This window comes from Papaver somniferum, chromosome 6 (assembly GCF_003573695.1).
Source record: "Papaver somniferum cultivar HN1 chromosome 6, ASM357369v1, whole genome shotgun sequence".
Taxonomy (NCBI): Eukaryota; Viridiplantae; Streptophyta; class Magnoliopsida; order Ranunculales; family Papaveraceae; genus Papaver; species Papaver somniferum.
The window spans coordinates 165936065-165954886 of record NC_039363.1 but is presented as its reverse complement, the minus strand read 5'-3'; the positions used below and the strand labels follow the sequence as shown (position 1 = coordinate 165954886).

The 18822-nt window shown below is 44.2% G+C and overlaps 1 protein-coding gene across 1 annotated transcript; it reads left to right on the top strand.

Annotated features, from left to right (window-relative positions):
- Positions 1-16734: 16734 nt before the first annotated feature.
- Positions 16735-18359, top strand: LOC113290019 (ADP-ribosylation factor 2-like). The gene is made up of 6 exons (XM_026539487.1): positions 16735-16968; positions 17203-17273; positions 17365-17484; positions 17589-17707; positions 17796-17877; positions 18132-18359. Exons 1-6 carry the CDS (start codon positions 16821-16823, stop codon positions 18135-18137), a joined length of 546 nt encoding a protein of 181 aa, XP_026395272.1. The 5' UTR covers positions 16735-16820; the 3' UTR covers positions 18138-18359.
- The last annotated feature ends 463 nt before the right edge of the window (positions 18360-18822 follow it).

The following is an 18822-nucleotide window of genomic DNA, read 5'->3' as shown; positions in this document are numbered from 1 at the left end:
CCGCACCACATGTGCCAATGGCATGCCTTCCTAGCCATATCTCCGCGCCAAGGCATGCCAACCATGCCAGACGCACCACCGTGCCAATGACATACCATGCCAGCCACGTCACCACGCCAAGGCATGCCAACCATGTCAGCCGCACCAGCCACATCTCCGCGCCAAGGCATGCCAACCATGCCAGCCGCACCACTGTGCCAATGGAAAACCATGCCAGCCACGTCTCCGCGCCAAGGCATGCCAACCATGTCAGCCGCACCACATGTGCCAATGGAATACCGTGCCAGCAACATTTCCGCGCCAAGGCATGCCAACCATGGCAGCCGCACCACCGTGCCAATGTCAAACCATGTCAGACACGTCTCCGCGCCAAGACATGCCAACCATGCCAGCCGCACCACCGTGCCAGCCACATCTCCGCACCAAGGCATGCCAACCATGCCAGCCGCACCACATGTGCCAATGCCATGCCGTGCCATCCACATCTTTGCGCCGAGGCATGCCTACCATGCCAGCTGCACCACATGTGCTAATGGCATGCCGTGCCAGCCACATCTCCTCGCCAAGGCATGCTGACCATGCCAGCCGTCCCAACTTGCCATGCACGACGCTGGCTGCCAAAACGAAGGGGTGCAACAATCGACGACCACCCTTCCATCTGAGATGCATATCTTAGCCGTTCAAGGTCGCCAGCTAACGCGTGGTAACCTTTGGCCCAACGCCAAGCCCTAATTTTGGCCGCGCCCAAACTATGCCAAAAACCTAGCGTTTGGCCGCGCCTAAACTATGCCAAAACCCAAGCTTGGCCACGTCTAAACCATGCCATGCCGGCCTTCCCTTCACGGCTGCCAAAACGAAGGGTTACAACAATCGACGGCCACCCTTCCATCTGAGATGCAGATATCAACCGTCCAAGATCGCCGAGCCAAGACATGTCAACCATGCCAGCTGCGCCACATGTGCCAATGGCATGCCGTGCAAACTTTCCACGCCAAGGCATGCCAACCATGCCACATGTGCCAATGGCATTTCCGTGCAACCGTTCTGCGCTAAGGCATACCAACCATGCCGCAGGTGTCAGTGGCATGCCGCGCCACATCTCCACGCCCGAAGCATACCAACCATGTCAGCGCTCCACATGTGCCAATGGCATGCCGTGCCAGCCACATCTCCGCGCCAAGGCATGCCAACCATGCCAGCCTGTCCTCCACGCCGTTGGTTGCCAAAACAAAGGGTTGCGACAATCAACGTCCACCCTTCCATCTAAGATGCATATATTAGCCGTCCAAGGTCATCAGCTAACGCGTGGCAACCTTTGGCCCAACGCCAAGCCCTAATTTTGGCCATGCCCAAACTATGCCAAAACCCTAGTTCTTGTACGCGCCTAAACTATGCCGAAATCTGAGCTTGGCCACGCCTAACCATGTCAAAACCATTCCGGCCATGCTTTCATGCCGCTGGCTACCAAACGAAGGGTTGCAATAATTAACGACTACCCTTCCTCTTAAGATCCAAATCTCGACCGTCGAGTGTCACCATCGAGCCGACAAGTCTCCCAAGCTCAACTTGCCAAACATCAGCAACATGCTACATGTTTTCCACGAAAAAACTCGAGACATCAACACATGTCACAAACTGAGGGATGCTCATTAGGGTATTTGTTTGGTGGTTTACAGCGTGCGGCATACACTACACCCGTTACAAGACAGTGTCATAAGAATGGGGTGGTTAGTAAATATAAGGAGTAATGTTGAAACGATTTCCTTCATTATGGAACATCAATTCCAGGCGTTACCGGTTACCACCTCCTCCCATTTACTCATCTGTTTCGATTTCTTGCGTGACCAGAGTACGTTTCACTTGGACTTGTATAAATAGGTCTTACCTATTACCACCGAACAACAAGTTTTGGTCAGGAGTATAAAACACTCAGAAATCACTTGTTAGCTTTCCCATGTGTTAGATTTCACTTTCTGATACAAGTCAAACAAGTACTCTTCCAAAATCAACTATTCTGGTCTCAACACTCTCTTCGCTTCCTTCCCCAAAACCAACCCTTCTCCTTCACCTTGTGACCGAAGCAAGTATGGAACGACCATTTCTTGGTTTATGACGGATTTGTACAGATTGATCTCTCGAATCTAAAGTACTCCCTTGCAGTGCATTGTTTAGGGTTTAGACTCATTTCTCACCCACAACACACGAAATTACCGAAACCAGCAGAAACTGTTTTCACCCTCAAACAATTGGCGACCACAATGGGAGATTAATCTCTCAGTTACAATATCGATTTCCAACTCCCAATCTCATACTTCAACCCAGACATCAATGTGGAAGAAGCAAACGATTCGCTCAGGGATCGATGACTCTGTTACCAGGCGACTCAGTTACCAGTCATGACACGACAAGAGGTGACTGGGGATTTCCAAGATGGTAGAAGCAAACGATCTGCCCAGGGATCGACGACTCAGTTACCAGCCATGACACGGCAAGAGATGACTGGGGACTTCCAAGATGATAGAAGAAAACGATCCGCCCAAGGATCGACGACTCAGTTACCAGTAATGACACGACAAAAGGTGGCTGGGGACTTCCAAGATGGTAGAAGAAAACGATCCTCCTAGGGATCGATGACTCGGTTATCAGGTGACTCAGGGACGACTGGGGACTTTCCACGATCACAGTGGCGCTTCCCACAAAACTCGGACTTGCACCCGAAAGATCCATTTTTCGTTAGGAGATCCGAAAAACCGAGTAAGTCTTGCTAGACGAAATGCATGGTCTACTACTTCAAGTTTTCACAGGAATGATAAAAACCGATAGCCATGTTCTGTTTCATCCCACGCCCTCTACTGACACGCAACGCTCACGATTCCATAGCTTTCCTGGGATGTTTGTGTCACTTGCAATCGTAACCAAAACATCATTATCCTAAAACATTTCATTCCAAATAATAATCCAAAACCCTCATAGGTAACAATCGTCTATCAAACCAAAAATACAGAAAACCAAAAACATAAACTAGGAGTTTCATTTTCCTTTAAAAAAAAAACAAAACTAGATAAAAAAGCCAGAAGACAAGAGTACATTCAAGGAAAACCATCCAGTAATAGCTTGCTCTTCTTAGTGAAAGACTCCCTCGTGCTTCAGAGAGCCGCCCGTTTCAGCTTCAGCTTCTTGGAAAACCTTTCGATTTTCACCTCCTGCTATGTGATCTCATCCGCGGAAGGGCCTTCCACCGCCGTGGCCTGAAACTTTTCGATCTTAGAAAAACCTTCAACAAACCCTAAGGACACCAGCGCTGAAACCGTCCCCGGTACTAGCACCCATTCCAGTGGGATCAATACGCCATCTACCAACACCAGCAGCACGTAAAACGTTCCTTCAGGTGTTACACCACCGATCGCCAGAGACAGAGCCGCTACCGCCACCCCAATATTTCTTCAAGTATGACAGCTCCAACCATCACCAGAGCCATTGCTACTCCACCATCAGGACGAAAGACTGGAGGAGCCGGAAGAAGCCGACCTCCTCTTACCACTGTTAATGTGGTGGAAATACAAAAGGTTCTCGTAAGGCTCAGGCAGACATGGATACAACTCATAAAGAGATACCTATTCTCCTCAAGACACTAACGGAGCGGACACCACAAGAGTCGCGTCAACTACATATGGAGATGACAAGGAATACTCTTAACATCGGCACAAGCAATTCAGCAGGACACACGTTTACATATGAAGAGGCTCGCGTTGCTCTTGAAATCTAGTAAACGGGAATCATCAATCCAATTTCATCACACGTGAAGATCAGGAACGACTTCACCAAAATCAAGGCAAAGAAAATCAGCAACCCCCCCGAGTTCACAAGGACTCTCTTCCTGTTAGGAGATGCATGATTTTTGGGTACTTCGCCCACAAAATTGTGCAGTCTATGCTGAAACATTTATGTGAGGTTCTATATTTCCCCAAGGCGCAGCGTCAAGACATATTTGCATCCCTCAACCGCACTAAAGCAGCTGTTTCCAGACAGGAAGCCGTTATCAAACCCCAACCTCTCCTGGAAAGCACGATTGATATATGGAACTGGGGACTCCTAACCACTATGCGCTTGAAGGGTGCCCAGTTTGATAGCACACTGATCGACGCAGCCGCCCGCTTCAACGTCCTCCAGCAGCGGCTCCGCTTCAACGTTCTCTCCAACAGCCGCTCCGCTTCAGCATTCTCTCCATAAGCTGCTCCAGGATCCGAAGACGAATATTCGACGTTTTTACCCATGAGTTTCAACGTCCTCTCCAAGAACCGAAGCCCCTTCAACGCTCTTACTTGCCGAGGATCGTGCCATAGCCGCCACTCCTTCCTGCCAAGGTTCGTGCCACCACACTCCCCATGTCAAGGATCATGATCGCAGCCATCCAATTTCCGTAGACGTGTCCACCTTTTGATCCATCCCACCAAAACTCGTGGTCATGGCAGTTTGCTCGCTTACGCATCCAGCCAATCTCTTTACTTCCATGGACGCCCATACAATTCCAGCCAAACTACTTTGTTCCCACGATAATTTAGTATCTTCTGATCACATCTGCTGCCAAGAACTGGTGTCGCTCGTTTGTTGATACCATCCAGAGCTTCACCATAACAATGATCACTACAAATATGGAAAAATGTAAACCACACTTGGGGATTGAAGATCTAAAAGGAATCCCTTCACTATTGAAGCTCCGAAGACACAGTCAACCAAAAGGTCATAGTCACGACGAGGTTATTTACTCTTCAAGGGTGTAGCGTCATAATATCATCACCTCTCTGTCTAGAAGACGCCTGCAACACTTTACGAGGCCGCGATGGATCCCAAGCCTGCTCAGAGGAAACAACTTCAGAAACTAAAGAAAAGTGCGACTGGGGACTGCTCATCGCAGTCCATCCCGATGACCATCAAAGATTCATGAGACAACTCCAGAGACGCGGCCGCAACATTTTCTTGAAGTAACAGGGGGATCCACGATAAACAACATAACTCTCTCATTTCTATCTCTTCGCTATCCAGAGTATTTCTTCCATGTGATATTATGAGCATCTCAGCATCAATCCAAAAGAATACAATAATCTTGAATCAAATACCGTGGACGTGAATTCAAGGCGATGCAATGAAAGAAGGCCACACATGGGGGCTACCAGCATGGGACGCTTTCACTCCCCTCAACCAAGTTATTTCTGATTTCACCATCATCACTGTCGAAGTTTTACAAGCCACGGGAATTTATCAGCATGAAACCGTACATGTGCATCGAAGACTCCAAAAGCACGCCACAAAGATACACTCACATATTCGGCCGAGCCATCAGATCTAACATGAGTATAACTGGGGACTTCTCACCACATCTCATTCCACGCGATAGTCCAAGATTCGGAAGATGGTTCGAAGGATGTCACTTGGAACCAAGTCTTTGAAAACTTGATAGTAGCACATCGCCAACGAAACGTCTCCCAACTCATCTATTTCATCCAGTGTCTCCAGAAGATTTCGACCAATACAAGCATCCACAACATATTTTCACCGCGATCAGAAGGTCCACGCACTAAACAACCTAAAATCAAGGATGGACCGAAAAAGCAACCACATCCATCCGTCCCAAGAATGCAATGGAGTTTGATAAATTATGGAATCCACTGGAGAGACACTGCAGACGAAAGTACGGATCCGGACGAGAAACAGAAAACAGAAGAGGGTCAATACCTCTTTTCATGCGGACGGAGTTACTGGAATTTGCACAGAATAAAGTTTCCTTCTTGCTCCATGAACGGGAATAGATGACTGGGCGCGACTATGCTACCTCGGGCCCGCAACATCCCTCCTGAATTCTTCCTGAATTTTACTGTCGGGCTGTTTTCACCTACCTAACGAGCTTAAAACCTAAATATTCCCTCGTGGAGAGACAGGAAATTCTTTTCCGGTCAGATGGAGGGGCGGACCGTCAAAATCCGAGTTCGTACGAGAATTTTACAACGATTTTAGTAAGGAGCGCTAATTAGGGTTTCGGCATCTCAAACCCTAATTTCGACAAAGTTGCCAGGCCTCATCACCACCGTTTGGTGGCCGAAGATCCAACGCCATCACCACAGATTGGTAGCCGAAGTTCCGAAACCATTTCCCATCCTTCCACGGAACTGAAGCTAGTCGCCACCTTTCCACGGAACTGAATCCAGTCACCATCATTCCACGGAACTGAAGCCAGTCGTCATCCTTCGATGGAACTGAAGCCCGTCGTCATCCTCCCACGGAACCGAAGCCAGTCGCCACTATTCCACAGACCCGCAACATCCCTCCTGAATTCTTCCTGAGTTTTGCCGTCGGGATGTTTTCGTCTCCTAAACGAACTTAAAACCAAAATATTCCCTCTTAGGGAGATATGAAATTATTTTCCCATCAGATGGAGGGGAGGACCGTCGAAATTCGAGTTCGTACGAAAATTCTACAACGATTCTAGTAAGCAGCGCTAATTAGGGTTTCATCATGCCAAACCCTAATTTAAACAAAGTTGTCAGACGCCATCACCACCATTTGATAGCCAAAGTTCCAGCGTCATCACCATTTCCACCATTCCAAGCCGACCAATGCTGACAGCTTCATTCCAAGCCGACCAATACTGATGGCTCCATTCCAAGCCAACCCATTCTAAGACGACCAATGCTGACGGCTCCATTCCAAGCCGACTAATCCTGATGGCTCCATTCCAAACCGACCAACGCCAACGCTCCATTTCACGCCAAGTCTATGCTAGCGGCTCCCTTCCAAGCTGATGCCAACAATCTGCATCTCAACCAACAATCGCCTCTACCATTTCACGGTCTAGTCAGCAACACCACGATTAGAATTTTCACAAGACCGCCAACACAAGAACCAAGAATTCTCCTTACCTCTCGAAAAATGTTAGTTGGGTCTTCTTGACCATCTTTTCATGACTTGTCATTTCGATTTTGTTCTTGCCTGTCACCATCTTATGCTTACCTCGCAACAATGCTCCTATTCCGAGCTAAGCAGAGGACTTAATGTTGATGGTGGTTTTTACCTTAGGGTTAAAATCGTAAAACCGTACATCTAACATGACATCAATACGACCACTAGCGCATTTATTGAATCAATCAGCATGCCTACGTAAGAATTACCAGGGTACTTTTTTTTATATACTTGTGTCATGTTCCACGACAGAACCCTTAGTATTGACCGACATCATCTTCATATATACCAAACCCTAATTCTCATACTACCGTGGCAATGGAAAATCATGCCAGCCACGTCTCCGCGCCAAGGCATGTCAATCATGCTAGCTGCACCACCGTGGCAATGGAAAACCATGCCAGCCACGTCTCCGCGTCAAGGAATGCGAACCATGCAAGCCGCGCCACTGTGAAAATGGCAAAACATGCCATCCACGTCTCCGCACCAAGGCATGCCAACCATACCAGCCGCACCACCGTGCCAATGGAAAATCATGCCATCCACGTCTCCGCGCCAAGGCATGCCGACCATGCCAGCCGCGCTACATGTGCCAATGGCATGCCGTGCCAGCCACATCTCCGGGCCAAGGCATGCCAACCATGCCAGCCGCACCACCGTGCCAATGGAAAACCATGACAGCCACGTATTCGCGCCAAGGCATGCCGACCATGCCAGCCGCGCTACATGTGCCAATGGCTTGCCGTGCCAGACAAATCTCCGCGCCAAGGAATGCCAACCATGCCATCCGCACCACATGTGCCAATGACATGTCGTGCCATCCACATCTCCGCGCCAAGGTTTGCCAACCATGCCATCCGCACCACATGTGCCAATGACATGCCGTGCCAGCCAGATCTCCGCGCCAAGGCATGCCAACCATGCCAGTTTTAAAATTGTCAATTTATTGCCTTAAATCATCATCACCATGGAGTTAAAGTACCAACTATGTGTAGGAGATACAAAGATGAAGAATAAAAAAGCAAAGCAGAAGAAGAAAAATGGAGATGGTGAGGAGGCGCAGCCGCAGGAGAAGACAGTAGGGTGTGGGGAGAGAAAGAAAAAGAAAGGGGAAGAAGAAACGAAAGGAAATGATTATTGTCTGCTAGGGTTTTGGTGCATTTATACCTTAAACATAGTGATAAGATGAAACCTAGATGATCTGACGGTCAGGATTACATAAAACTTATTAATAAGGTAATATGGACGGGTTTACGGGTTGTACCCGCGGATTTACGGGACGGGACGGGTTAACCCGTTTACTCACAAGCCGACATTTCTCCAACCCTAACCCGGCTTGTTTAGACACCAGACGAGCCGGGTGCGGGTTTTTCACGGGTCGGGCCGGGCAAACCCGTGGGTTTTTGGCTTGTTTGCCAGCTCTAGTCATATTACCAAAAGATAAACTCATCACACCATTTCGACAGTTAATGATCGCATTAGACGTAGCTAAAAATGGGCGACCTAAAATCACAGGTATCTGGTTCTCTGGGTCAGGGACAGGTTGGGTATCTAGGACCACGAAATCCACTGGATAAATAAACTTGTCGACCTCAATAAGAACATCCTTGATAACACCTCAAGGGATTTTAACAGATCTATCATCTAACTGCAGTGTCATCTAAGTAGGTTTCATTTCACCAAGTCCTAGCTGTAAGTATACATGGAATGGTAGTAAGTTCACACTGGCTCCTAAGTCAAGTAAAGCTTTTTCTACCCGGAAGTTACCTATTGTGCAATCAATGGTAGGAGAACCTGGGTCTTTGTACTTTGGAGTTGTGGTGTTCTGAATGATTGAACTTACGTGACTAGCTAAAAAGGCTTTCTTATGGACGCTAACTTTTCTCTTTCGCGTACACATATCCTTAAGGAACTTGGCATAAGCAGGAATTTTCCTAATTGCATCTAATAAGGGAAGGTTTATGGTAACTTGCTTAAAAACCTCCACTATGTCATTAAGGTTTGACTCCTTCTTTGTTGGTACTAATAGCTGAGGAAATGGGGCTCTAGGCCTAAAATCAGACCTTTCAGGAACCGAATTCACATCATCAGAAATTTTATCAGTCTCTTCAGCTACTGGTTCTGAGAGGTGAGATCCTGAGGGGTGAACTACAGTATGTTCACTATCGGGCATGGTTACCTTATGGTCTACAACTCTACCACTTCTAAGGGTTCTAACAACATTCAATTGATTCGATGGTTTTGCACCTAATTCATGAACTCCTCTAGGGTTGGGTTGTGTTTGACTAGGAAACTTACCTTTTTCTCTCAAAGAATCACTTATCAGACCAACCTGGGTTTTTAACTCGGAAATAGCCTGACTATTTTCTTGTCCTATCCTGTTACTAGCTTGTAGACTCTGTTCTACGGATAACTGGAATTTTGCAGTTTGTTGAGTTAACAAGGTGAAAGATTCCTCTAAACTTAGGATTTTCTTATCTGACTGATTCTGAAACTGAGCTAGTCCTGAAGGATTCTTAGTATAGCCAAAACCTGGGGGAGCATTAGAATTACTAAACTGACCTTGACTTTGGCCCTTAGACCATGAAAGGTTCGGATGGTTTCTCCAACCAGGATTATAGGTTTCTGAATATGGGTCAATCTTTTGACGGTTATCAAATCTAGTGTTATTATAAAGAGCATTGGTATGCTCTTCAATATTCTGTCCTTCCCAAAAAGGCTCCACTCTACCACTAGTCTGGCCCACTTCTAAGGCTTCTAACCTTTTTGCTATATCATTAATTTTGGCATCTGATTCATAGCCTCCTTCTACCCTATTAACGTTTCCTCTACTTAAAAGAATTGTTTTCTGGGGTGCCCTACTATTTTCCCATTGCTGTTTTTTTTTTGGCGATTTCATTAAAAGATTCCATCGCCGCATCAACAGTTTGGTTTTCAAATCCACCAGTGCATAGAGACTCAACCATGGTCGTTGTGGAATAATATAAACCCTCATAAAGTATCTGAACTAGCCTAACCTTTTCTAAACCATGATGAGGACACTGGGATAATAAATCATTGAACCTTTCCAAATACATATATAAAGATTCTCCCTCTTGTTATGAAAATGTGCATATTTACGTCCTAATAGACGATGTTTTGTGCCTAGGGAAAAACTTATTGAAAAAGGCAGATGTAAGTTGTTCATATGTCTCAATTGACTCGGAGTCCAAACTATACATCCACGACTTGGCCTTATCTTTCAGGGAAAATTGGAATAACCTAAGTTTTAAAGCATCATCATCTAAGCCTTTAATTCTTAGAGTACTACAAATTTCCTCAAAATCCCTAACATGGTAATAAAGGTTTTCATTTTCTTTCCCTAAAAAGATTGGGAGAATCTGTAAGGTCCCAGGTTTCAGTTCATAGGGTGCCTCCGTTTCAGCTAACTTAATACACGAAGGACGGGTAGTCCTAGTTGGATTCAACAAAGCTTTCAAAGTTGCCATTTCTGGCGCTATCGGAGCAACAGGGATTCTCTCCTCAGTCAAAGGACGTTCAAAAACAGACTCTTTAAATGTCGGACTTTCTAGATTAAGATAATCGAGACGCTTCGAACTACTAAGTTTCTCTTTAACAAACCTACCTAGTGCGTTTCTTTTACGTTCAGGCATACAATAGAATTTTCTAAATTGGAAGGGTAAGCAAACACAGATCAAGGCCGACTCAACCAAATCAAACCTATTGATTTCTAGCAAACAAAAAGCATGATGGCTCTACTTAGATTATTTCTAGACCAGCTTCTAGTCCTTCGAACGGGAATTCGTTACAATTCAAGCAAACCCCTCTGGAATCAATCAGAGTTAACGTAAGTTGAATAGAGGCTAGGGAAGCTCGGTGGAGCTTTGATACCCAAGGCCTCACCGGTATTACAAGGCGGCGCAGTCACGCATTCAACTTACAGAAATCGTCAAGAACTTCGAAGTATGCTTAAAATAGTAACCAATATTTTTCGAATGACTTTCCTGTTAAGCTCGTTACCCTATCGGTCTCGTTCTAGTCAAAATTTTAGGCTTAGGTTCGCGTAGGTTACGTGTTCCTAAAGCGGGCAAGAAGAGAACGATGATGAAATCCGAACCCTTATCTTGTATGGCCAGGCCTTGCCCTTTGCTAAAAAAATAAATGTCCGTATTCAGTCCTCAACATATATGCATACGAAGGAGTCCAGTAACTCACTGACAGGTTATTCGCGAGTGTTTAGAATCTTACCTCCCGTTCCAGACGGGGGATGAATCGGTTTGTAGTCGACTCGGGCCACTGACTCCGATGTCTAGTGTACGAACCCAAGGTGCAGAGTCAATATCGTAATTGTCCTCCTTCTCTGCAAACAGTTTATATTTAAAGTACCCTTCCGTAGGGTAATAAAAAAAATAATGTCCCAAAGTCCAAAAGTCCAAAAAAATAAAGAAAAATTACAAAAATAATAAACCTAATACAGTTTTTTTTTTTGTTTTTTTTAAATAAAATAAACAAACCCTAAAATAAAATTGTCTTCTTTTCTGTTCTTTTTGCTTTAATCTTTAGCTCCAAGTCTTTATGAAATCACCAAACTCCTTGGCTCAATTTTCTTAATGATCCAGAACCTGTAGACACAAGATAAATACCCAAAAACATAAAAAAGACAAAAATAATAATAAAGAAAAATAAATCTAAAACCCTAAAAACAAGTCCGCGTCGGCGGCGCCAAAAATTGATGTGATTTGTAGATAGTGGTAAAAGTGGTTCGATTCTCAGACTTGTGAAGGATATTAATTAGACTTAAATTCTAATATTAAAATAAAAAACTCACTAAATTTTTTAGCAAACTCAATCAAAGATGATATCAATATTAAAAGAAACACTGAGGCTAAGATTCCACTATTTTCCAAGTTCAAAGTGATTAAACCAATACTTATATTTATGCAATTTTCTCGTTTAATTTGATTCTAAAATATTGCAACAAGTAGACTTCCAAAAGTAATAATTGTAAATACCAAGTATGAAGCATCAAAAGTCTTAAAACTAAGCATACTCCATCAAAATAGATCACAATCACTCAAATAAAAATCATATTCAATAACAGTTCAAGGCAAATAATCATATAATTATTGCAAATAAAAAGATAAAATAGAATAAACCACTTTTTGTTGGAAAAATAGCTTCTTCTATCGCCTCAGCAATGGGGTTTAGCTCCTCATATTAATCATGATCTCAAAATATGTGTTTGTTGCTCAAAAGATGATTAAAAGAGTGAAAAGTAATAACACATACTGTTTGCAACAGTGTATTGGTGTTGCAAAACAGCTGTTACAATGGAACTGTTACAGAAAAACTGTTGCTTTGTCGCTGATTTTAAGACCCTAGAATACGACTGCCCTGCACAGCTTAATGTTCTTCAGCTGTTAAACAACGACACTGTTCTGCGACTGTTTCCCGTGCGTCAATGTTCTTCGCGTTCTTCCTCTTCAGCAGCAGCAGCAGCAGAAACAATGTTTGGTAAAATTCTGATTTCTTCTTCTCTGGCTCTCCTTAGGTTCCCAAACTCTCGACCCCTCTTCTATATGACCCAAGACATCTATTTATATCAAAAATACCGATTAAATCTCTCCCAAATCTTCCAAAATCTCTTTCCTTCTCTTCACGACCAAGTTGCGGCAATTTCTTGTTTTAGAATTTCTACGCGATTCTGAGCTTTCCTTTTTATTCTAAACTCTTCCTTAGATAGATACAAATCTTTGGGAAGGTTTACAGCACTTTAATCTCTCTAAAATTCCCTAAAACAGGTCACACACGTGACTTTCCATATTTTCTGTTGTGAGAAAAATCCGTCGATTGAGCCCAGTCTAATCGATTTAAACACCCATATCAGATTCCTAGACCCATAAGGAGTCTATCCTATGAAAATCAGAGGTTTAATCGACCTCAAACTCCTCCAAATCACGATTGGCAAAACTGTTCTTCACTGCACCTATTTTCCCGCCAAAACCTGGTTTTTGAAATGTTGAAGATGGTTTCCCCTTATCCAGAGTAGAGGTGCGATTAGCAACTGCCTGGAAATGGGATGCCCCTTAGTAATTAGGTTACCCATTATCCAAAGTGAGAGTTTGAATAGCAAATGTCCTCCGGGTGCTTTCCGACAACTTTTCGAGCCAATTTTTTCCAAAAATGTTTATTGGCCAAAAATACCTACAAATAAATAAAACACCATAATAAGTACAAAAATGAGCCCTAACAATATATAGAATCGAGACAAATCGGACACAAAAATGTGTTTATCACCTTGCCAGCCACATCTCCGCGCCAAGGCATGCTAACCATGCCAGACGCACCACCGTGCCAATGGCAAACCATGCCAGCCACGTCTCCGCGCCAAGGCATGCCAACCATGTCAGCCGCACCACATGTGCAATGGCATGCCGTGCCAGCCACATATCCGCGCCAAGGCATGCCAACCATGCCAGCCGCACCACCGTGCCAATGGAAAACCATGCCAGCCACGTCTCCGTGCCAAGGCATGCCAACCATGTCAGCCTCACCACATGTGTCAATGGCATGTCGTGCCAGCCACATCTCCGCGCCAAGGCATTCCAATTATGCCAGCCGCACCACCCTGCCAATGGCAAACCATTCCAGCCACGTCTCCGCGCCAAGGCATGCCAACCATGCCAGCCGCACCACCGTGCCAGCCACATCTTCGCGCCAAGGCATGCCAACCATGCAAGCCGCACCAGATGTGCCAATGGCATGTCGTGACAGCCACATCTCCGTGCCAAGGCATGCCTACCATGCCATGCGCACCACATGTGCCAATGGCATGCCGTGCCAGCCGCATCTCCTTGCCAAGGCATGCTGACCATGCCAGCCGTCCCAACTTGCCATGCACGACGCTGTCTGCCAAAACGAAGGGGTGCAACAATCGACGACCACCCTTCTATCTGAGATGCAGATCTTAGTCGTTCAAGGTCGCCAGCTAACGCGTGGTAACCTTTGGCCCAACGCCAAACCCTAATTTTGGCCGCGCCCAAACTATGCCAAAACCCTAGCTTTTGGCCGCACCTAAACTATGCCAAAACCCTAGCTTGGCCACGTCCAAACCATGTCATGCCGGCCTTCCCTTCAAGGCTGCCAAAACGAAGGGTTGCAACAATCGCCTGCCACCCTTCCATCTGAGATGCAGATCTCAACCGTCCTAGATCGCCGCGCCAAGACATGTCAACCATGCCAGCCGCGCCACATGTGCTAATGGCATGTCGTGCAATCTTTCCACGCCAAGGCATGCCAACCAAGCCACATGTGCCAATGGCATTGCCGTGCAACCTTTCCGCGCTAAGGCATACCAACCATGTCGCAGGTGTCAGTGGCATGCCGCGCCACATCTCCATGCCAACGCTCCACATGTGCCAATGGCATGCCGTTCCAGCCACATCTCCGCGCCAAGGCATGCCAACCATGCCAGCCTGTCCTCCACGCCGTTGGCTGCCAAAACGAAGGGTTGCGACAATCAACGACCACCCTTCCATCTAAGATGCATATCTTATCCGTCCAAGGTCACCAGCTAATGCGTGGGAACCTTTGGCCCAACACCAAGCCCTAATTTTGACTGCGCCCAAAATATGCCAAAAATTTAGTTCTTGGTCGCGCCTAAACTATGCCGAAATCCGAGCTTGGAAACACCTAACCATGTCAAAACCATGTCGGACATGCTTTCATGCCGCTGGCTAACAAACGAATGGCTGCAATAATCAACGGCTATCTCTCCTCTTAAGATGCAAATCTCGACCGTCGAGAGTCACCATCGATCCGGTAAGTCTCTCAAGCTCATCCAAACATTAGCAACATACTACATGTTTTCCACGAAAAACTCGAGACATCAACACATGTCACAAACTGGGGGATGCTCATTAGGGTATTGGTTTAGTGGTTTACAGCGTGCGGCGTACACTACGCCCGTTACAAGAAAATGTCATAAGAATGAGGCGGTTAGTATAAATACAGGGAGTAACGGTGAAACGCTTTCCTTCATTATGTAACATCAATTCCAGGCGTTACCGGTTACCACCTCCTCCCATTTACTCATCCGTTTCTATTTCTTGCGAGACCAAAGTACGTTTCACTTGGACTTGTATAAATAGGTCTTACATATTACCACCGAACAACAAGTTTTGGTCAGGAGCATACAACACTCAGAAATCACTTGTTAGCTTTCCCATCTGTTAGCTTTCACTTTCTGATACAAGTCAAACAACTACTCTTCCAGAATCAACTATTCTGGTCTCAACACTCTCTTCGCTTCCCTCCCCAAAACCAACCCTTCTCCTTCACCTTGTGACCGAAGCAAGTCTGGAACGACCATTTCTTGGTTTAGGTCGGATTTGTACAGATTGATCTCTTGAATCTAAAGTACTCCCTTGCCGTATATTGTTTAGGGTTTAGACTCGTTTCTCACCCACAACACACAGAATTATCGAAACCAGCAGAACGGTTTTCACCCTCAAACACAACCGTAACTGGTTAAATTTGGGGGAAACCAAATCGTACAACCAGTTACGGTTGGTAACCAAATCCTCGAGACGAACCGTAACTTAGTTACGGTTCGTAAACTAAAATGGTTGCCAACCGTAACTGTATTTACGGTTCGAATTTTAGTTATGAACCGTAATTGGTGACCTTTCTGAACTCTGGGTTCCAGGGTTATTTACGGTTCATAATTCTTGTATCGATATCAACCGTAAGTTCACTTACGGTTGAATAAAAAACGTAACTGAAGAAAATTCTCAGATATAAGAACATACGGTTGGTAATTGAACTATTACCAACATCAAAATCTCCAGTTACGGTTCGTAATTGAGTTAAAATCAACCGTAACTCACATATACCCAGAAATTTGAATTTCAATTTTCATCTAAAACCCTAATTTCTGATAGAAATTAAACTTAAATCGAACAAAATAAACTAAATCCTAACTGGTTTTTTCATAACATACCTCATATAAGTCATTACACTTGATTAATTTTTGAATCGCTGATTAATCGAAGACAATGAATTTTCAGTTTTAATGGAGGTTACGGTTGATGGGAGGAGAAGAGAAGAAGAGAAAAAACAGATTTTAAATTTAGCTTTGATTTAGGTTAAAAAATGGGAAGGATAATCTAGACAATTTATATAACCATTTGAACACCCCCTAACCAACTAGAGGGATATTATTATCACATTGCCGCCCCTCTAATAAAACATGCCGCCCTTTAACAGGATTGCAGTTAAATGCTTACCCGAAAAACTTTTCCATCCCCCTTTCAACACACTCATCATAATTAATTACCTTGATACCAGATAAAGCAGACGTAGAGAAAATCAATTAGATTTTTTTTTCTTACTCAATACCTATGCCTGTGACAATACAAGACGTATGAAAATTGTTATTCAAACTGAAATTTCTAGGAAGTAGACACCCTGGAAGAAATTGAGTCACGAACTGTCTCTATATGAATTCGAAACAGACAAGCCTGAAAAACCTAAATAATTGACTAGATCAATGACACCATTGACCTTCATAACCTTAGCTCCGAAGAGACCGATGCCACGTACACCAACACTAGATTCTCTAGGACACTAAGTTCTGCACATGTGGCGGACACTGGTTAGTCCTATGATAACAATCCCTTTTTCTATCTGTTCTTTGACTTTTCCTTCACGGCGTCATGTAATCAGGGGTCTCTCACATTGTGTTTAGTATATGTACAAATACTAGTCACCAAGAGCATATCAAATTCGTCGCATACTTCTTCTGTTTCTCCTTCGATTTTTATATCGTTTAATTTCGGTTTAGAGGATCGATCAATCAGAATTAAATGGGTGTTACGTTCACGAAGCTTTTCAGCCAGCTTTTTGCCAAGAAGAATATACGTATTCTGATGGTTGGTCTCGATGCCGCTGGTAAGACTACAATATTGTACAAGCTCAGGCTCGGAGAGATCGTCTCAACTATTCCTACCATCGGTAAGTTCTACATGACGTGCTTGGGAAAAAACTAATCTGGACGACTGTCTCATTGATAACTGCTATTTGATTTAAGTTGTTTTTGCTCTTCTCCATAGAAGAAGTGCCGGTTGCGTTATTGGTTCACGGATTTATTCATGATGCAGTCATGAATCTCCTTCTCGTGATTTAAAACGGTTTACAAAGTTCTGGTTCGTCAAACAAATTAATATGGTACCTATACTGCTTTTGTAGGTTTTAATGTGGAGAACGTGGAATACAAGAACATCAGCTTCACTGTTTGGGATGTCGGAGGTCAGGACAAGGTATGTATCTGTAAAGCTGAGCTATACCGCATCTGAGAAATTTGGCTCTTTGCACGTTTCTGTGGTTAACGCAAGCCATCTTATATTGTAGATCCGTCCATTGTGGAAGTACTACTACCAAAACACACAAGGGTTAATATTTGTGGTGGATAGCAACGACAGAGAACGAATTGTAGAAGCTCGTGATGAGCTGCACAAGCTGATGAATGAGGTAGCTAGTTAGAGCTTGAAATTTCAAATTTATTGTTTTGGGAATCTTTAATTAAGCTCAGTAGAAATTAAACTAAGTGTTGCTGACTTGTTATATGCTTCCAGGATGAGTTGCGAAATGCTGTGTTGCTCATATTCGCTAACAAACAGGATCTTCCTAATGCAATGATTGCTGCTGAGATCACTGACAAGCTTGGTCTTCACTCAGTCCGTAAACGCCGCTGGTAATTTGAACTCCATGTGTTCTTTTTTTTTTCTAGTTTTATCTTCCCAGTCTCAGTTTATCTGATGTTAGTTTGGGTGGATATTCAGGTACATCCAGAGCACATGTGCAACCTCTGGAGAAGGTCTTTATGAGGGTCTAGAGTGGCTTTCCAGCAATGCTGCTAACGTGGTAAGCATCAAACGTTCTGTTTAACCCAACTGACAAAAATCTTAACCGAAAAGATATAAGTTTATTGTGCTCAGCTACAGCCTACATGTACATAACTTAGTAGTCTAATTGGACTTGCCAACAACAAATAGTGAAGTTCCCAAAATATGTTTTCATCGCCTGAACTTCAATTACTTTTATCCTGTCGTGACAAGGTATATGGTGCACTGTTTTCTCGCAACATGCTCTCACTAAGTTGCTAATTATTTTTACAGGCTTGAGCTGTGGCAGTTGAACATTGTGTTTGGTTGCTTATTGTTATGGGACCTTTGTCCTTTCTGGACGTACTGACTAATGCTGTAATAAGTTCTTAAAAAAAAAGAGACCAATGCTGTAATATAACTGGTTAGGGTATATATGTGCGTCTTTTCTATTTTGTTTCAACAAAGGATTTATATGATTTAATTCACTGTGAAATTTAATTTTTCTATAGTTAGTAGCCAGTCTCTCTCTATGGTGTTTTTTTTTTTTTTTTTTTTTTTTTAAGAAGGTTATATAATCAAATTCTCTGTGGTATTATTTTTTTCATTATTTCATTGCCAACGTGTTCTTAATTTTCGAAATGAGAATTCTGAGAACCACTTCGATTTGAACCCCGAAAGGAATAGATGGCTCTTGACCTCTATGATCAAATCCTCACAGATTGCAGAGAAAATTGCAGGCCAAAATTTTCTTGCAGCTGTTGGCATAGAGTTTGTTGCTCGACCCGACCGACAGTGAATTGGGAGTGTGAACTGTTAAAGGCTGCGGGCATCCAACTCAAAACCAATTGGCAATGCGTGGAGAGGCCCTAAAGGATTATAAATCGCAGGATCTTAGATTGTCCAACAATATGGGACTAATAGTCTCAACACGCCCCCTCACGTGTAGCCTCGTTGGGTCTAACACGTGGACAATTAAATTGGG